At 56.4% G+C, this 18,835-nt stretch overlaps 1 protein-coding gene and 1 long non-coding RNA gene across 6 annotated transcripts; one reads left to right on the forward strand and one right to left on the reverse strand.

Annotated features, from left to right (window-relative positions):
• Nucleotides 1–6,087: 6,087 nt before the first annotated feature.
• LOC147352627 (uncharacterized) lies at nt 6,088–11,571 on the reverse strand. The gene is made up of 2 exons (XR_015148299.1): nt 11,432–11,571; nt 6,088–6,493 (listed from the first exon to the last, which is right to left on the reverse strand). It is a non-coding gene; the product is annotated as an uncharacterized LOC147352627 (long non-coding RNA).
• On the forward strand, nt 10,010–18,835 carry CA4 (carbonic anhydrase 4). Of its 5 annotated transcripts, none has more exons than XM_086360498.1 (8): nt 10,010–10,652; nt 15,268–15,321; nt 16,185–16,340; nt 16,999–17,144; nt 17,266–17,358; nt 17,634–17,697; nt 18,027–18,193; nt 18,519–18,835. In XM_086360498.1, the coding sequence occupies exons 3-8, from the start codon at nt 16,301–16,303 to the stop codon at nt 18,711–18,713; spliced, it is 705 nt and encodes a 234-aa protein (XP_086216624.1). In that variant the 5' UTR covers nt 10,010–10,652; nt 15,268–15,321; nt 16,185–16,300; the 3' UTR covers nt 18,714–18,835. The 5 variants fall into 5 exon arrangements, with proteins under 5 accessions (XP_086216624.1, XP_086216621.1, XP_086216620.1 ...); XM_086360495.1 differs by lacking the exon at nt 10,010–10,652 and adding an exon at nt 11,087–11,195; XM_086360494.1 differs by lacking the exon at nt 10,010–10,652 and adding an exon at nt 11,272–11,725.

The following is an 18,835-nucleotide window of genomic DNA, read 5'->3' on the forward strand; positions in this document are numbered from 1 at the left end:
TCTGACTCTGTGCGACCCCATAGATGGCAGCCCCCCAGGCTTGGGTGGGCTGGGATTCTCCAGGCAAGAACACTGGAGTGGGTTGCCATTTCCTTCTCCAATGCATGAAAGTGAAAAGTGAAAGTGAAGTCGCTCAGTCGTGTCTGACTCTCAGCGACCCCATGGACTGCAGCCTACCAGGCTCCTTTGTCCATGGGATTTTCCAGGCAAGAGTACTGGAGTGGGGTGCCATTGCCTTCTCCAGTAACACTACACCCAGGTTACCCCCAGTTCAGTTTTCTGGGGATGGAAAGTGATTTTCTTCATCTGTTCACATCTTTTAAAAAAACTTTGACATTGGCCCTCTGCTACTTTGCTAGGTGACCTGGGAAAAATCACAGCCCATCTCTGGGCTTATAGTCCTGTCAAAGAAATTCAGAACACCTGAGACCATAAGGTTCCCCCACCATGGCATTTTCACAACACTGCCAATACATCGTACAACTGGATAGACCCAAATTGGGGCCAGCAGTCGGATCAGGGAGCAGTCATTTCACTGAGACTCTCCCTGGGTGATCCTGAGCCACTGGCCCTTAGGAGCCCACCTTTCCTCAGTCCATGCTACCCATGCTGAGTAAAGCAAGACAAAGCTTGATTGACAAATACTTGTGGGGCTCCTACTGTATTCTACTGTGTAGTGCTGCTATGGGAGAAGCCAACCTAATTCCTGACTCAAGGAAGCTCAGGGCCTTGTTGAGAGAGAGGGTAGACAGGAGAGTTCTGCAGAGTAACACTGGCTACAGAAGTAGGGATGGAGGGGTTGGAGCTAGGATATTTCAGGCCAAAGGGGATGTTCAAGCCTGACTGGGTAGAGTTTTCCGGGTGGGTGGAATCAGAAATTCCAGGAGGTTGAAATAGTGAGGAGGTGGAACCCTGGGACTGTCTGTGGAGTGGATGTGACCAGGGACCAGTTAGACAGTGGAGTGTAACAGTGTCTAGATGGCGTGACGTTTAGTGGGAGCCCTGGGTTTCATCCTGGCACTGGGATGGGGAGGGGGAACTTGTTAGGATTCCTCCCAGAGGAGGGAGGAATTCCTCTGGCCCTCCCAGAGCCACAAGTGGCCGCCCATCGCAAGCGCCTCCCCCTCCGCCTTAGCCGGCTGAGTCCTGGGGCTTCTCTCTGACCTGGACAAACCGGCCCTGGAGGCTCTGGGGACCGTTCCGCTGCAGGGAGGCCCAGGCACGAGGTGTGTAATCTGAGCCTTCAGATCAGATGAGTCGCTCGGCTGTGTCCGACTCTTTTCCACCCCATGAATCGCAGCACGACAAAGGGCCAATTACACGGTTCCTCGAAGTCTGTAACTTCTCTCGAGTTTACCAGGTCACTGCTCTGCCTCCCTCCCCTGGAATAGCCCTTCCACACCTTAATTTCCCTTCAAACGGTGCCCTTATCTTTCCTTTGAATCTTGGGCAGGAAGTGGAGGCTGCATACCTGGCCTGCGAGTGCCTGAGGTTCCGTTGTAAAGAGCACCAGAGTCAGCATCTACATTGGAATTCCAGGTGAATTGAAAGGAGGCTCCAGGGGAGTGACTAGGATCTCCGTCGTAGGCTCGGCGGTTCTGGAACACCAACTTTCTCCGGCTAGGTCGGCTCGGGCTCCCTCCCCGCCTCCTTCCCTCTCATTGCAGACCTCAAACTAGGGCCCTATCCTCTGAACACTGCTCCAAGCCCCACAAAGCCTCTGGGACTTGAGATCAGGATCCAGGAGCTCGGCCCGGCCCTGAATGCATCTCCGTCTGGCCTCCCCCACTAAAGCTCGCGGTGGGGGAGTGGGGCTCTCGCCTGGGCTATTGGGTTTAGACTTGCAGCTCTAGGGTGCTGTCCATCCCGCGGTGCTGAAACTCCCCCAGACCTCTGCGACCTAGGAGAAACCGCGTCCCCACCTCAGGGGGACGCCCAAACTCCAGGGCGTGTTCACACTGGTCCAATAACCCTCATGGATCATCAATTGCCTCAACAGTTCAGATCATCACTGGTTTAAACTGGAGGCATGCAGGGGCTCTGAGGTTGCCTGAGGAGGCTCGGAAAGTGGCCAGACCCAGGGATCGTGGGAGTGGTGGGCAAAACTCCAATTTCTTGTTCTGTCCTGGTGTTAGTAGGAACTCATACATTGTGAACATAGTCCCCGCCCACTCTAAACCTGTCTTGTGAATTGTTTGGTGAGACTGGGAAGGCCTCCCTCAATTTTCAGGGATCCGACCCCCTTATGAGCATCCAAGCTGTGTAGACGCTGCTACCTAGAAGATAATTTTTGAACCAGGGGCTCTGGTTCAAAACCTATGGCTGCTGGTCCACAGGCTCTCCGAGACGACTTTGGCCGGCTGCTTCCCCGCGCCCTGGGAGGGTGGATTTCCAGCGAGAAGACTGCGCACGACCGCCCCCAACAAGCAGAGCCCCTGGTTCAAAAATTAAGGACAGAAAAATCCCTAGAACTTCCTCCCCTTCACCTTTCACACAGTGAATATGCCCTCCTTGGACTCTGGGTGACCCCCAGCTCGTGTGTGTGCCCCCATCCCGTGTTTCCAAAGTCCGAACAAGAAGGAAGGTGCCAGCGACTCCCCAGGTAGAGTACAGCAACTTCCGGTCCAGAGGTTTTGCCTTTAAGGGTAAAGATGGAGAGACTGCCCAAAGAGCTAAACGCGATCGCACTGGTAGTAATTTTGAGATGGGGCAAATTCAGAAACCAGGGCTCAGAGGCACAGTGAACAGCCAGGACGCGGAGCTCACGCTCTCCGCCGAGCCCGGGGAGGGTCCTGCCGCACCTCCGCGTCCCTTGTGACTCTGCACGGCCCTGCAGGGCCGCCCGGAGCTCAGGAACTTCCTGCACCTTCTGATGACCAGCCCCGGGCGCAGTGTGAAAACAGACAGTGGAGGCAGAAGTTTGCGGAGCAGGTGCTGTCCAGCGTGTTCCCGGCGATCCGAGCCTACGGCAAACCCCAGCACTACCTCCTGGTGAAGGCTGAGCCGGGTGGCCGTGCTCGGGTGCGAGTGGCGAGTGCCTCAGAGTCACGCGCCGCTGCACACAGTCGACGGCGCTCCGGGACAAGCGAGTGTGAGGGTTTCCTGCGAGAAAGCAGAACCCGAGCCAGCCAAGGACTCCACAAGCTGCTGCTGGTCCACGGGCTCTCCGAGGCGCGGTTGCCCGGCTGCTTCCGGGCATCCTGGGAGGGTGGAGAGCCAGCGAGAAGACTGCGCATGCCCGCCCCCAACTCGGATCTGCTACAAAATAGAAACGCAGAAGCCCCTGGTTCAAAAACGAAGCTTTTCGAGAGGGCAACAGCAGAACATTAAATCAAGTGCAGCCCCTGTGCGACTATGCAAGTCCCATGCCCTTGAAGCCAGCACTGCTCCTACCCATCCCACATGAGAGTCATTTAATAAGCTTTACCCTGCAAGGTTAAGTTTGGGGTTACTTACTAAGGCAGAATCACTGCCCCCTTCCTCTGTTGCCATAATAAGGGAAGAGCCAGGGCAGATTGATCTGACCCTTCCACAGGTACCCACCTGTAGCCCTTATCAAAGGTGGGAGGTGAGTTATCTTTGCAGCCTTGCTACATTTCAGCTTCTGTCTGCAGCTCTGACACCTTCATCCGTTCTCCGGGCAAGCGGGAGCCAGAGCCAGGGAGTCACTTCCTGAAGGAAGGGGCTCGGGCTGGATCTTCAGAGGACCAGAAGTAGTTAAGCAATCTGCCTCATTCTGAATAACCCCTGCTATTCTCTACAGGAAAGTGAACTTGCCATAACCAGTCTGGTTTTGTTGTTGTTTTGTCTAGTATTTTGTACAGCTCCTCGGAACTCCATTAAATCTACTAGATTGGATGCTGCGCAATTAATAATCATTGAGGGACTTCCTGGGGTTCGGTGGCTATGACTCCATACTCCCAATGCAGGGGGCCTGGGTTCAGGGAGCTAGATCCTATATGCTGCAACTAAGAGTTTGCCTGCCACAAATAAAGATCCTGCATGCTTCAGCTAAGACCCAGCACAGCCAAACAAATAAATTAAAATTTTAAAATAAATTAATCATTGAATAAAGCCAAACAGGTCTTTAAAATTTACTCAGCTAAATTATTTTTATCAGAGCTAAAGATCTGAGTATCAGGTATAGGGTACTGCTGCTGCTGCTAAGTCGTTTCAGTCGTGTCCGACTCTGTGAGACCCCATAGACGGCAGCCCACCAAGAACTGTTTTTCAACTCTTTGAAAATTATTTTACTGTCACTATCTTACCGTGTTCCCCAGAACGGAAAAAGAAACACTAGGGAAAGACAGACTAACCCATGGTTAAACAGGAGGAAGACCTTCTAAACTGTAAGGGCACAGAACTGTTGGGGGAGCAGGGACAGCAGAGGGCGCTGTTGTTGTGTGAACACACCCATAGGAAGGGGCCCCGACAAGGCATGCATTTTTTCTCACATTGTCTTTGCAAATCTACACGGAAACACATTCCTTACCCCCTGATGTGTGCACCACCCTGCCCCCCGCCCAAATTCCCTATCTGACGGGTACTTCAGCAATCCAAGAGTTAGAATTTCTGATTAAGATTCTTTACCTGGCCTCTAGGGGTCCCTTGGACCCTAACCCTATCTCCAAACTATTTTCATAAGCTGGTGGTGCTCCTTCAGAGCGAGGAGCTAGGGAGAGGACCTGGGAGCCCTGGTTTTCTTCCTCAGCTTGTGGCCCTTCCCGTCCCAGTGGGAAGATGTTCTCAGCAGTGTTATTTACAGTGGAAAGTAAACTGATGACGCAAGCTGTGAACACTGTGGAACCACAGAACGACAGTTGCAGAGGCTGTGAGGTAACAGGGACGCATGTTGACACTGCACGGTGAAAGCTAAAAAAGGATACTGAATAGCTCACTGTGTCCATGAGGTTTTGCCTGCAGATAAAAACGGAAAGGGGAGTTGGAAAAATGAAACAGATTAAGGTGGGAATGACTGTTTTCTTTAAAATACTTTCCCTCAGAAACACGTTAAAATTGTAAAATGGTTACCTCTGGGAGATAAGGTTATCTGCAGTTTTCTCCCCCTGCTTCTTTCCAAATACTCTACAATGAGTAGGTATTATCTGGATGACCAGAGAAAAAGAAGTTAACAGACACACATCCGCCTAAGAGAGGCTGTCTCTTCATGTTGGCATAGCCTTAACGATGCCCTTTCGTCCACAAGGCTGCCTACGTGGCCCTTCCTTTTTCCCTCTGTCTGGTACCACCCTCATCACCCTCTCTGGTGGTCTTTCCACCACAAACCAGAATATATATGAATACTATGTGGGAAAATCCAAAGCGGCTCTGAGCCCAGCCTCTCGCCAGTGTGACCTGGCTCCCTGGCTGAGAGGGGAGGGGCAGCCCTGGGGGAGCTTTCCTGAGGCCTCTGCGGGGCGGACAGAACACATGGCATCTCCATTGCTGGATTGTTCCATGCTTCTTGCTGCTACTATTTCAAGATGTTCAGGGGCAGAAGTTTCCGCCAAGCTCTCTACCAAAGAGGGCCGTATTCCCGTCCTCATGATAGCTCTCTCTCTGCTCCCCTCCCGGGTTCCCTCTGCGGGCCAGAGAAACTGGCTGAGTGTGGAGACCAGGGGAGGGGGACTGCAGCTTCCTTTCCACAGATGCTGGCTGGATAGGCACCTTCTTGTCTCTGTTTGAACGAGGCAGAGGTTCAGGTTCAGGCGTGGTGGAACCCACTTTGCATGTGCCCACTTTGCATGTGTCTTTAACCTCAATAGCCAAGGACAAGAAGCTGACATCTCTGCAAACATTTCCCTGAATTATCTGTTAATTGAAGGGGACTCTGCCTGGGGCCAAACGCAAGGGGAAATGGAGGCTAGGGGTTCCAATGGCAGGGAGGAATGTGTTGGGGAGCATGAGATGGCATGGAAAGAGCCCGGGTTGCTGGGGGCGGCAGGAGGGGGAGGGTGGTGAGGGGTAGGCTGGGCTGGGGTGGGAGTGAAAAGTTGTTGCTGACCCACGAAAAGACGCCAGGATTTTTGGCCTCCGGAGGAGAAGAATTCAATCTGGGGCCAGAGACGAGGCTTGATCGCTCAGAGCTTTTGTGAAATAAATTTTATTAAAATATAAAGGAGATAGAGAAAGCTTCTGACATAGGCATCAGGAGGGGGTAGAAAGAGTACCCCCTGCTAGTCTTCAGCTGGATGTTATATAGTCACTGCTGCTGCTGCTGCTGCTAAGTCGCTTCAGTCATGTCTGACTCTGTGCGACCCTGTAGACCGCAGCCCACCAGGCTCCCCCGTCCCTGGGATTCTCCAGGCAAGAACACTGGAGTGGGTTGCCATTTTCTTCCCCAATGCATGGAAGTGAAAAGTGAAAGTGAAGTCGCTCAGTTGTGTCCGACTCTTCGAGACCCCATGGACTGCAGCCCACCAGGCTCCTCCATCCGTGGGATTTTCCAGGCAAGAGTACTGGAGTGGGGTGCCATTGCCTTCTCACTAGCCTTCTGTTAATGAAAGAAAGGAATGTCTTAAAACTCAGAATGGCACCAGGCCCCTCATCCATAAGATGCATTTTGGGATAATCTTGGCACCAGATGATTTATCCCGGGCCACAAAATGATTGACTTGAATCTTGTAGAAGGGCAGATTACCATACAAATAGTTTCATTTACATAGATTAAGGAAACAATGTCTGAGTATAACATACTGGTTTGTCGAGTAGGTTCTGAGCCATTAGGTGAACCGACTTGAAGACAGAGTCTGGGGTAAATGCATAGTACATTAGCATAGCTTAAGACAAACATTTCCATAAGAAAAATGCATTGGTTAACTCAAGGTTTGAGAATAGTTAACTTCAGGTGAAACCAGGTGTCATTATGGCAACACAGTATTTTAAGAGAAATCTCCTTTTAAATTTGTATAGAGAAGGAAAAAATATCGCTAGTTTGTTTCCTCCTGCCACTTAAGAGAGATAAAAATGTCTGACACTTGCAGCCTATTTCCTCCCTTTGGAGACCCCTGGCCTTCCTGCTTGTTACCCTCTCAGGGGCAGTGGCAGGGACTGGGCAACAAGCCTGCGTCGCTGCCCTCTCTCAGCCTCAGTTCTTCTATGACTCAGAGAAGTAGCTGAGCATCTCTGTTGCTTTCTACAACCAAATGACTCTCTTGGGATATTTCCTGGCCTATAAAGTCAGGATCTTGATATCTATCCCTCATCAAAGGAAAGATCAGTCCAACTTCCTAACCCCAACAGACAAGTCCTCCTGTGTGGTGCCAGATAACTCTCCAGTCTCTCCCTCTTGCCCCACCGATGTGTCTCAGCTTGAGTCTTATCAAAACTCAGCTTGAGTCTTATCTCCTCCAGGAAGCGTCCACCAGCTCCCACTGGCTGGGCCAGGTAGCCCTCCTATGGGCTCCCATAACCTCATGGGCATCTGCTACCGTTACCTGTAATAGCTATGCTTATGGCCGACGTTTATTGAGCACCTAAACCTCTGCCAGGCCCTTTCCCCAGCATCCTCTAGTTGAATCCTAACTGCACCCGTGGAAGGGAGGCCCTGCTTTCATCCCCATTTTTTGGATCCGGACACTGAGCTTGAGGGAGTGCAGGGCGAGTGGGAGGCGGGGATGTTGAATCCAGGGCAGTGTTGCTCCAAAGCCTGTTCTAATCTCCTGCCTTATCCATTTGCCCATCTCACCCCCTGATCACAGGCCTCCTGGTCATTTCCTACTAAGGGCTACATCCTAGGTCCTCCTCTGACCTACGGACACCAGGAGTGCAGCATCTTGCTCCCTTGTGCCTCTACCCGAGGCCCATCAGAGTCGTAGGAGAGGCTGAATCCAAATCTCCCTCTTTTGGGTCCCCGAGGCTGGGGGTTCCCTCCTTGCCCCTGAGCCTCCCCCACCCCTCCCGAGGTCTTGCGAGACCAGGAGGACCCGGGATGTGGCCGAGGACCCTCTCTGGGCCGACCTCAGTGTTCTCGCCACCCAACGCTACATCCATGCTTGTTTAGGATCACGTTCAATCCAGGTGAAAGGACCTCTGCTTAGAGGTCACGGTGACTCGTGCTAATGTGCCCAGGGCTGGGTTGGCCCTTCTCAGGCTTTAGTCACTGAATTCTCATAGTGAATGATGGGGAACCTAGGAGGAAGATGGGGATATGGTTTTTATTTTACAGATGAAGAAAACCACGGCTCAGCTGATCTCACAGAGCAAGTGGGTGGGGCCAGGAGTGATCCAGGGCTGTCTGACCTTAAAGCCCTATAGTTTCCCCAATGCCTCCCTCCCGATCCAGACAGGGCCGTGGCAGGATAACCCCCAAAGGATGAGAATTGTGATTCATTCCTGCATCTTCAATGTGCCAGCAGCTACACCCCGGAGGCTGGTTGTGAAAGTCTGGGCTGGGCAGGCTCTGGCCTAATAACTGTTTATTGACAGAGGTCAGCAGGGCAGGATTATCCTTCCCACGTTACAGATGAGGAAGTTGCAATCAGAGAGGAGCAGGAAAGTTGCCCAAGGTCATCCCTGAGTCAAAGGAAGACTGGGGACTTGAACAAAGGACACTCAGGGATCCTATGTGGAGTAAGAGGAAGGAGGCTGTGATGGGCTGGCACTGCTGGGCCCGAGGCTGGCAGCTTTATGGGCCCTGTAAGTCACTGTGATGTGTTAGGGCCCATCCCTGCTCTTATGATTCCTGCTGTAATGGGGGGGGGGGGTCTTGTCCCCTCCAAAGGAACTAGGACCAGGGTGATCTAGACAGTGACAGCTAACGGGTTTATGGCAGGTAGGACAGGGGTCCAGGCTGGAAGATAAGGCTGGGTGGCCTTGGCAACACAAGTAACCTGCTTTGTGTAACCTTGGAGTCAGAGATGATAGATAGAGCAGGAGCCATCCCCCACCTCCTTGAGTTCCTGCGTCACAGATGGTGTAGTCTGGGTGGTGGTGCCAGTGACTGAAGATGCAGCCTTGAGGAAATGCCCATCCTTAACATCCTCCCCCCTCACCACCTCATGCCTCAGAGGGCACCCCCCCCCAGGGGCGTGGTTCTCCTCCCTCAGCTCAATGGTCCTAAGGGGAGCCCTGACTGGAGGGGAGCAGGAGTACTTTGAAATCAGCTTCCTCTTCCCAAAGGGACTTTGAAGTGCCTCTAAAGCCACCAGGGGCTTCCCAGGTGGTGTTTAGTGGTACAAAATTCGCCTGCCAATGCAGGAGACACAGGAGACAAGGCTTCCATCCCTGGGTCGGAAAGACCCCCTGGAAGTAGGAAGTGGCAACCTACTCCAGTACTCTTTTGCCTGGACAATCCCATGGACAGAGGAGCCTGGCGGGCTATAGTCCATGGGGCTATAGAGTCAGAAACAGCTGAGCACTAACCTAAAGTCACTTGTCAATAGCCTCTTAACCTCATGGAAGGCTTCCAAGTCTCTTCCCTGCCTGTAAGAGGGGCTGGCTTGGGGTTACAGGGACCCCTGAAGTAGACTTCATTCTTTGGAATAGGCTTTCTCCTCGCTCCATTCCTCAGTCCTAAAAGAGAGATTTTTACTGCCTTGTGACCACAGATCCGCTTCCCAGAGAAGACCCCCAGGGTGTGGAATCTTCTCCTGAATTGTGATTAAATCACTTCCCCCCCCACTGGTGATTTAATCACTAGCCCCAGGCTGGTAAATAGATTCTAAGACAGTGCAGACAATAGGGCCCTACACCTGGTGTGTATTCTCCCCTCCCCTCTCTGAGGATCAAAGCTGCTCTGGGAGGCTGTGTGATCCTGGGCCAGCAGGTCGGGGGAGTGAACCAGGACTCAGACCAGGGAGGAAGCCCCTTTGCCTGGATCATTCTGGGGGAGGCGATCCCTCTTCAGAGGTCTCTCGCCTAGGTTCAAAGGCCGGTGGGGGCTGAGAGGTTGGCAGCGGATGGGGAAGCGACTTGACCAGAAAACCGGGGCTTCCTGTTGATGTAGGGGGCCCAGGCCCACCCAAGTCCACATTCCCCACCCAAGTCCGAGTGAGCTTCTGAAACTCTCACAGACGCCCCCACCCCATGTGGGACACACAGTACCCAGAGCCATGAAGGGGTCTCCTGCAGCTCCGGGCCAAATCCAGGAGAGGGAGCGGCCCTCCTGGGACCAGAGGCAGCTTCCTTTTTAGGGAGGGCCCAGCCCGGTTTCCCCAAATGCTAGAGCCTCCTCCAAGGGAAGTCTCCTATCCTTAAACTGCTCTGAAGATTCTGAAAGATGAGATAAGGAGAGGTCCATTCAGACCCCAGTCTCTTCTCTTCCCATCTCATCTCAGGGGTCTGGGTGGGAGTTGGGCAGGGGGCGGTGGTGTCTCAAGAGGACCAACCCCTCCCCTCTGATCTCATCAGTTCCTCTCTCAGTGAGCCCCTTGGCAATCCATTTCTCAGTTCTGCGCCCCAACATCCCCAGCGCTGGACATCACATACACCCTCGCACAGCAATTCACAGGCCTCCTCATTCTGTTAGAAGAACAGTCTTTGGGTTGCTTAGAAATTAAGTGCGGAGCAGCCTGGGAGAGATGCTGAAAATGAGATAAGACCCAGGGAATCGGCGGTCACTCCCGGAGAGAGAGAAGCAAGCCCCGCTTTCGGGGAACACCGGATTCGAGAAACAGCATCGCACATCCCTCAACTCCGCTACCCCTCCGAAGGTTAGCTTCTTTCCCCCAGCCCCTAACTCTGGCCGGGTCCAAGCCCTCACGCTGGCTGCTCCCGAGGCGAGAGGGCGGCGCAGGGGTCCACGCCAACATGATCCAAGGCAGGAATCTGGGGTCCCACCCTTGTGTGGCCCAGGTACCTTGCGACATCGCTCTCCCAGTCCCCAACAGGAGAGCAGGTGTGGGATGGGGAGGAGCCGGGCGGAGGGCGCAGCCTCCGATGAAGGTAGGGGAGGGGGCCCCGCGCACTGGTGGAAAGGTGACCCCGGGCGGGGCGGGAGCGCTAGTCGGGGAACGGAGGCGCTCAGATCAGGAGAGCCAGGGGAGGGGAGGCTCCGCCAGGGGGAGGAGCCGCTACCCGCGTCCTGCTGTCGGGGCTCCCTCCCGTTGCGGCTCTGCTATAAAACCTGGGTCGGCATGACCACGGCACCCGCGGCGACCTCCTCGGTGCGCGACCCCCGGCTCGGCTCCCACGCAGGATGCGGCTGCTGCTGGCGCTCCTGGTCCTCGCCGCCGCCCCGCCCCAGGCCCGTGCAGGTGAACGAGGGCTTCGGCCCGGGGACCCCTCGGTGGCCCCTCAGTGGTCCCTCGGAGCTCCGGCCCCGCGCCCAGGCTGCGCCCGCCCGAGATGCGGCGGCGCGTGCGGCCGGGCGGGGCGGGCGCCGGGGAACCAGCGAAGGGGCTCGGGGCCCGCGGTCCTCCTCCAGGAGCCGTGCGGGCTGCGGGCAAGGATGCTCCCCTGAGCGGCCCCGCGCGCGCCTCCGCTTTCTCACCCTTTCTAGCGTGTCACGCCCTTGTTCGCGCTCCTCGGTCTGTCGTGGGTCGCTCTCCGTCCCGCGGGGGCTCAGTGCTTGGTGGCTACCCCCGGCTCCGACCAGGGGCAACGAACTGGGTGCGGTGGGGCCCTGGCATCGCCGCTTTCCGCCCTGATTCCTTGCCCCCGGGAGGCTGCCAGCACCTTTTACCTCCAGCGCTGTGTATGGAGCCTGGCCGGGGGCATCCGGAGACCCGAGGTCCCGGCCAAGCCGGTCTTTCCGGCCAGGGTGATTTTCGTTTAAAGATTAATGGTGAGGCTGAGCCCTTAATTATTCGCCTAGGTGGGAGGTGGCAGGAGAGGGGTGTTAATATTTGATAAGGAGCTGAAGGCGCCTCTGGCGTCTGGGCACGGGGATCCAATCTGATCTGGCATCTTCTCCACACCCCAAGAGGAACCATCTTCTTGGAAGGAGACCCCTATCTGCCATTCCCCTTCTCGGCTACCCCTCGGATGGTCCTTGGGGTCCACCTGGCCGCATCTCCTCTCTAAAGCTAGATGCTCCTCCCTGGAAGTGAGTCAAGGGTTGAGGGTTCCCCCCCAGTAGCAGAGAAAGAGGGTGTGGGTGCCTCTTTCAGGAGAGACTTAGCTGGCCCATGGTGGGGACGTGAGAGGCATCCTGAGCGAGAAGGCAGGATGTGAACATTTTTGTATATAGGGCTGGAGGTTTGAAAGCTTCCTAAGCTGCTGGGCTTATAGAAAGAGAAACGACTTTGCAATTAATGTGGCTGCCGGGTAGCTGCATGGCCTTGGGTAAGTCACTTTCCTCCTTGGTAAGTCAGCTTCCTCCTTGGGTAAGTCAGTTTCCTCACTTACAAAACAGAAAGTAATTCTGACTTCAGGTACCGTACTAAGGATTCGAGTAAGGCAGTGGGTGTAAGTGCTAGTGTGGCACATGGCAGGCGCTCTGCAGCCACATGGCTCTGACTGCTCCACCACTGGCCTGGGCCCAGCAAGCCAGGAGCCTCTCTCAGCCACCCCCTCATAACAAGCTGTGCGCCCCAGAAGTGCTGGGGCTTTCTGACTGGGAGATGCCAAGCGCTGTCCCTCGCTTCATCTCCTAGGGAGCTTGAGGCTGCAGGGTGACCAGGCGGCACACTGAAGTTCCCAGGGTATCTGCTGCCCTGGAGAGAGGAGCAGAGAGGGTCACAGGCCCCTGTAGAGCCCCAGACCTGGCCAGAAGCTACTGAGACTTTGCCCGGGGCATATTTGGGTTTTGCTGAGCTGGTTTTCAAGATCCCTCCCTCCCCCTGGAGTTGGAGGGCGGTGTGAGCAAGGTCCACCGGAGGGAACATCTTCAGTCATCTCTAAAGCAGGGGGCTGGAGGGATGGGTAAGTCAAGGGTGGGGGGCCGGAGCTGAGTGACTGGCAATGGCCGTTCCCTCACTCCGTCCCTGGTCAGGGCAGAGGGACTGGGCAGAACCCAGAGCTTGGAGCCAAGACCTTCGAGTAGCTCCTCTCCTTCCCCGGCCCCCTGGGAAGTGGCCTGAGACTGCGGGCTGAAAGTCATCTACAAGGGCTGCCTGCTCATGAGCCAGCACAGAACCTGAGCTGGTTTGAGCCTGCCATCTCTTGCCTAAAAACCAGCCCCTACCTTCAGCCTTTGGATACAGACCTGACCCTGGCCTTGGCCTCATCAACATCACATTTTTTCTGGCTTTGGCTTCCTGAAGAGTGTAGTTACAAGGGCACTCAACCAAGCAGGTCAAAAGTCTCTGTGATTAAGACGCTGGATCAGAGGTCACCATTATAATCCCAGTAGCTGCAGCCAGAAGGCAGGAAGACCAAATTCCTAAGAAAAGCTCAGGCTGGACCAGATGGGCTCTGGGGAGGTGATGGGGGTTCCACCTGCTAGAACTGGGTCCTGAGGAGCCTGGCTCAGGTCAGGCTTGCCCTGAAACACCCTTTCCCGCCGGGCTTCAGTTACAGGGAAGGACCGGCTCAACTCCAGTAGCCCCTTGTGCTACCTCTGAGAGGTGGAGACACAGGGAGCAGCTGAACCCCCATCCAGTGTGTCTGAGGACACCGGATCTGGGAGATCCGTGGCAGCTCCTCTTGCCTCGGGAAGGAAGGACGCTAGTGGGCTCAGAAGAGTTAGGGAAGTCTGCTGCAGAGAAGAAGCAAGACTCAGAGCAGGACTGGAGGCCAGGTGACAGGCTCCAGCACTGCACCTCTGCCCATGCGCAGAGAGGGGCCTGGACGGGAAGCGGCCGCTACCCTTTGCTGCCCCTCATGGGGCTTGCCCAGATGCAGAGACAGGGCGCAGCAGAGCCCTGTCCCAGGCAGGGGATGGACTGGCCTGGGAAGACACTGCAGGGACACTCCTTTGCTGAAAGAGGCTGTGCCAGCAAAGTAGGGGAAGCGTTTGTTCCAGAACTTGGAGACTGGGAAACCCAGGGTGGCTCCCAGGGATGGGGGGTGGGGGTGGGGAATGGGGGAGGGTGGGGGGCCAGGGTCCTCTAGATGCTCACTCTACTGGCCTCCCTCCCACCTCCCTCTGAGAGCCTGCCCCTTCCCCATCTCATGTTCATGGCAGGGACCCCAGAGGAGGTTGGGTTGGGTGGGGATGGACGTGCTTAGAGGCCTTAGCTCAGGCTGAGCTGGAGAAGCTGTGCTTTTCTTAGGAATTTCCTCATCCCTGAGTTCTTTCCAGCTCACTTCATTTCTCTCCTCTCAGCCCCTCCTTAACTTTGGCCATCTGTGCCCCGACAGGAGGGGGCAGGGAGGGAGGGAGGGAGGGAGGCAAGGGAAAGGGAAGGACTTGACTAAATTCCAGGCTGCCTGGAACACTCTCTCTCATTAACCCTCCCTCCCATCCTCTGAGTGGATGGTGTTAGCCCTGTGGGTGGTATTAGTTCCATTTTACACTTGGCTAAACTAAGGCTCAGAGAGATTAAGTGACATCACTAAACCCACCTTTCATAAGTGGCCCGCCTAAGAATTCCAGCTATGATCAAATGCTTCGTCCACTCTGCTGGCCCAGCCTTTTTTTTAATCAGTAGGCTGATTTTAGACAGTTTCAGGTTTACAGAAACACTGAGCAGAAGTCTCAGAGGAGAGGGTCTCCCTGCGCAGCTTGTCCTCCTGCCAATCTTTCATTAAGGCTACATCCCTGACACAGCATTTTTTGAGGGCGATGCTGTGTCTGCTGTAGGCAGAGTGGGGGATGGGAAGGCAAGGTCAGGACCCTCAGCAGGACTGAGGTGGTGGGACAGGGGAGAAGGCCTAGGTAAAGGGGGCGTGTTCTGGGGAGGGGCTAGCCTAGTCTCCCCCATCACCCATCAGCTCTGGGAAAGCAACCAGGCTGAACGCGGCTGTTGTCCTAGGAGAGGGGGGTGCCCAGCCCTAATCTTCCTCTTCCCCTTTCCCCAGAGCCTCTCCTCCAAGTCTAGTTGGGGGTGGCTGATGAACAACAGTGATCTTGGCCCCTGGGGAGAGCTGACCAGCTTTGGAGGGGCCAGTGTCTCCCGGGCAAGAGGCCCAGGGGACCAGCTGTGCGTCAGGGACACCCGGAGCCTGGCTGCTTCAGCCGCCTCCTTCTCCATCCCTACCTTTTCTTCTTAAGTCTCCTCCTCCTGGGCCCTCTGTCCCCCAGGACAGGACCTCAGCTCCATCCCATGCCAAGCTGGGCTCTGACTGCAGGGATGTTCCCAGCCTCTGACTCACCACATAAACACACACACACACACAGAGTTATCCGTGTGCACACAGTTCGCCGGCACTCACAGAGATGGGTGCACGCAGCCGCACTGACACGCGTCTGCTCAGGCCTCACGTCCTTCCTCTCCCTTTCAGCGTCACACTGGTGCTACCAGATTCAAGTCAAGCCCTCCAACTACACCTGCTTGGGTAAGTGCGGCGAGTCTTGGGGTAGGGACCGTCCAGGCAGAAATGGAGACCCAGGGACGGTGGGAAGGATGAGGGTGGTGGTGGCTGCAGGCAGATATCAGCTTCACACACACACACACACACACTCCTGGTGCTCAGGAAACGGGATTTAGAGTGACCTGGACTTTTTCCTGGTACCTCCTGTCATCACCTCTGTCACCCAAGAAGTCAGCCCTCCGTCTTCTGAAATAAAGCAGCAGCAGCATCAAAGAACACACTTTGCTGCCTCCTCTGCTGGCCTGACAGCACTCCCCGCCCCCGCCCTGCCCCCAGTGTCAGAGGTCCAGACTCACGGAGCCCGTCTCCCCGGGGTGTGGGGTGGGGGCTCCGTCCTGCCCCCCAGTGTCTGGACAAGGCTCAGTGTCAGGTCTTGGGGTCGTTTCGCAAGTGGCCCTTCCAGGGGACTTCACGGCTTCCCTTCACTCTGCCACCCAGCTCCTTTGAACTTCAGAACCCCCAGGAAGCAGGTATCACCAGCATTCTCCTTTCACAGCTGAGCATCCGAGGTGGTCCTGTACCCCAGAGCTCACAGCCTAGTCCCACCCTGCCTCACATTACGCCTCGCTGACTCTGTGTGTGTGTGTGTGTGTGTGTGTGTGTGTGTGTGTGTGTGTGCGCGCGCGCGCGCGCGCGTGCGCACTCGTGTGCACGTTGAGGAGGAAGGAGGGAGAGGGCGGAGTTCTATGCTGGGCATCCCCCAGCCCAGTCTGCTGGCCTCCAGAGGAGGACCTTGCTGAACCTGGGTGGACCTGAATGGGGCAGAGGGCCCCATACCCTTGTGCCAGGCGCCCCTGATTCCCAGCCTAGCCTCCCTCCCTGCTCAGAGCCAGACGAGTGGGAAGGCAGCTGCCAGAACAACCGCCAGTCCCCCGTCAACATCGTCACAGCCAAGACTCAGCTGGACCCAAACCTGGGGCGCTTTTCCTTTTCTGGCTACAACATGAAGCACCAGTGGGTCGTGCAAAACAACGGGCATACAGGTGGGTATCGGGCGTGCGAGGTGAAGACCCCAGGCAAGGCAGCAGGGGCACCTGGTCTTGGGACCCACATTACCTGAGGACTGGAGGGTTGGGCTCCTCCTGGGAGGTGCACCTTTGCCAGGGGAGGGGCCGACAAGCCCTGCGTGGAGGGCAGGGGTAGAGAGGGAGAGCAGGGTGGGCCTGGGAAAGGAGGGGACGCTCTAGTGGTATTTTCAATCAAAGCAGTTTGGGGTGGGGCGGAGACAGGTTCTAGGAAGAAGGAAGAGTGTGTGCAAAGGCACGGGGGCGTGCAACAGTTGGGATGTTCAAGGGGCTGCGTGTAGCCCCGTGTGCGTGCAGGACAGAGCCAGCCCAGGGTCAGCCAGCCAGGCTGGGGAATTTGGACGCTGCCTTGAAAACACTGGGGCGCCACGCATGGAGGGGTGGGACCAGGCTGAGCCACGTGTTAGGCGGGCGGTGGGGGGCGTGCAGAGGGAGAGGCGGGCAGTGAGGCGCCAGGGGAAGGGCCAGGCTGTGCCACTCGCCCTGTCCCTTCAGGACCGCAGCCCAGGATGGGAGGGAGATAGGAGAGAAGGTCCTGCCTGGGGGGAGCTGGGACGGGGGCTGGGAGAGGCTAGGAGGTGGGTGCGAGGACCCTGCGCCCTCCTGTGCCCTTCAGTGATGGTGTTGCTGGAGGATAAGCCCTCGATCGCTGGAGGAGGACTGAGCACCCGGTACCGAGCCACGCAGCTGCACCTGCACTGGTCCAGGGCGATGGATCGGGGCTCAGAGCACAGCTTCGATGGGGAGCGCTTTGCCATGGAGGTGAGGGACCTCTTCCCCTGGGGTCGGCGCCTTGGCTGGGCCCTGGGTATGCTTGCTTTGGGCGAGGAGGGCGGTCCACGCTCTGACCGGCTCTCTCTCCATCCCACTCACCCCTGACCAGATGCACATAGTGCACGAGAAGGGGCTATCCAGGAACGCGAGCCAGAACCAGTTCGCCGAAGATGAGATCGCGGTGCTGGCCTTCATGGTGGAGGTGGGCCGCCACCCCAGGGTCGGAGGGGCTGGTTCCTAGGATTCAGGCGCCCGGGATCCCAGCAAGGCAGGAGGGGGCTGGGGAGGCTCGGAAGTCCCCTCTGTTACTCAGTGATTTGTGTACCCCCATGTGGGGAGCCCAGAGCCTCTCAGGGTCCTAGAAACTGCCTACCCACCCACCCCCACTCCAGACTGGGAGAATGAACTGGTGGTCACCCCACTCCCAACCCCGCTTCCCCACAAGCCTCTCTTAAGCCCCCTTCCCTCCCATTCCAGGACGGATCCAAGAATGTGAACTTCCAGCCCCTGGTGGAGGCGCTGTCTGACATCCCCAGACCCAGTGAGTCAGGATGGCAGGGACTGGGAGGTGGGGGTCACAGGAGCAGAGGGGATGGGGGTGGAGACTTTGTCCTAGGAAGAGGGTCCAGGGACTTCCCTGGTGGCCCGGTGGCTAAGACCGTGCTCCCAGTGCAGGGGGCCTGGGTTCAATTCCGGGTCAGGGAACCAGATTCTGCATGCTGCAACTAAAGACCCCAAGGGCCGCAACTAAGACCCAGCACAGCCAAATAGATAAATACATATATATATATATATTTTAAAGGAAGGTCTGCATGGTGGGGGCCTGAGCTCTGAGTGAGGTGTGTGAGGGAGTGACCTCTGTCCCCGCAGATATGAACACCACAATGAAAGAAGGCGTCAGCCTCTTCGACCTGCTCCCCGAGGAGGAGAGTCTGAGGCACTACTTCCGCTACCTGGGCTCGCTCACCACACCGACCTGCGACGAGAAGGTGGTCTGGACCGTGTTCCAGAAGCCAATACAGCTCCACAGGGACCAGGTACACAGGGCCCACACAAGGGTGCAGTATCCCCTGCCCGGCTCCCAGAAACCAGCCGTCCCAGGGGCGGGGGCGCGGGCGCAGGGCGGCCTGACAAGCCCCCAGGTGAGGCTGATGCCAGCTCGAGCTTGAGAAGCACTCTTCTCTGATAATACGATGGTGGGAAGAGGAACCATGCACTCTCCAAACCGAAAGCTTAGGAAGCCGAGCTCCCCCCCAGCGCCCGCAGCCCCAGACGCCAAGGGCCTGCATCCCTCATTCTTTTCCTCTGAGCCACACACTGAGCAGGGCCTACCCGCCCTGACGAGCCCTGTCCCCCCCACAGATCTTGGCCTTCTCCCAGAAGCTGTTCTATGACGACCAGCAGAAAGTGAATATGACGGACAACGTCAGGCCCGTGCAGAGCCTGGGCCAGCGCCAGGTTTTCAGGTCCGGGGCCCCGGGACTGCTGCTGGCCCAGCCACTGCCCACCCTGTTGGCCCCCGTGCTCGCCTGCTTGACAGTGGGCTTCCTCCGGTGACCCTTCCCTCCTGGACACTTGACCTCTGGTCTCAGCCCTTAAGAGGGCTTGGCCTCTGTCCCTCAGGCTTCTCAGATTGGACTTCGATGGTGATTAAAATATGGATCTATTTTTGGAAAAAA

Source organism: Bos grunniens, chromosome 19, assembly GCF_055505025.1.
Source record: "Bos grunniens cultivar Pamir isolate PY7600 chromosome 19, Bosgru_T2T1.0, whole genome shotgun sequence".
Taxonomy (NCBI): domain Eukaryota; kingdom Metazoa; phylum Chordata; class Mammalia; order Artiodactyla; family Bovidae; genus Bos; species Bos grunniens.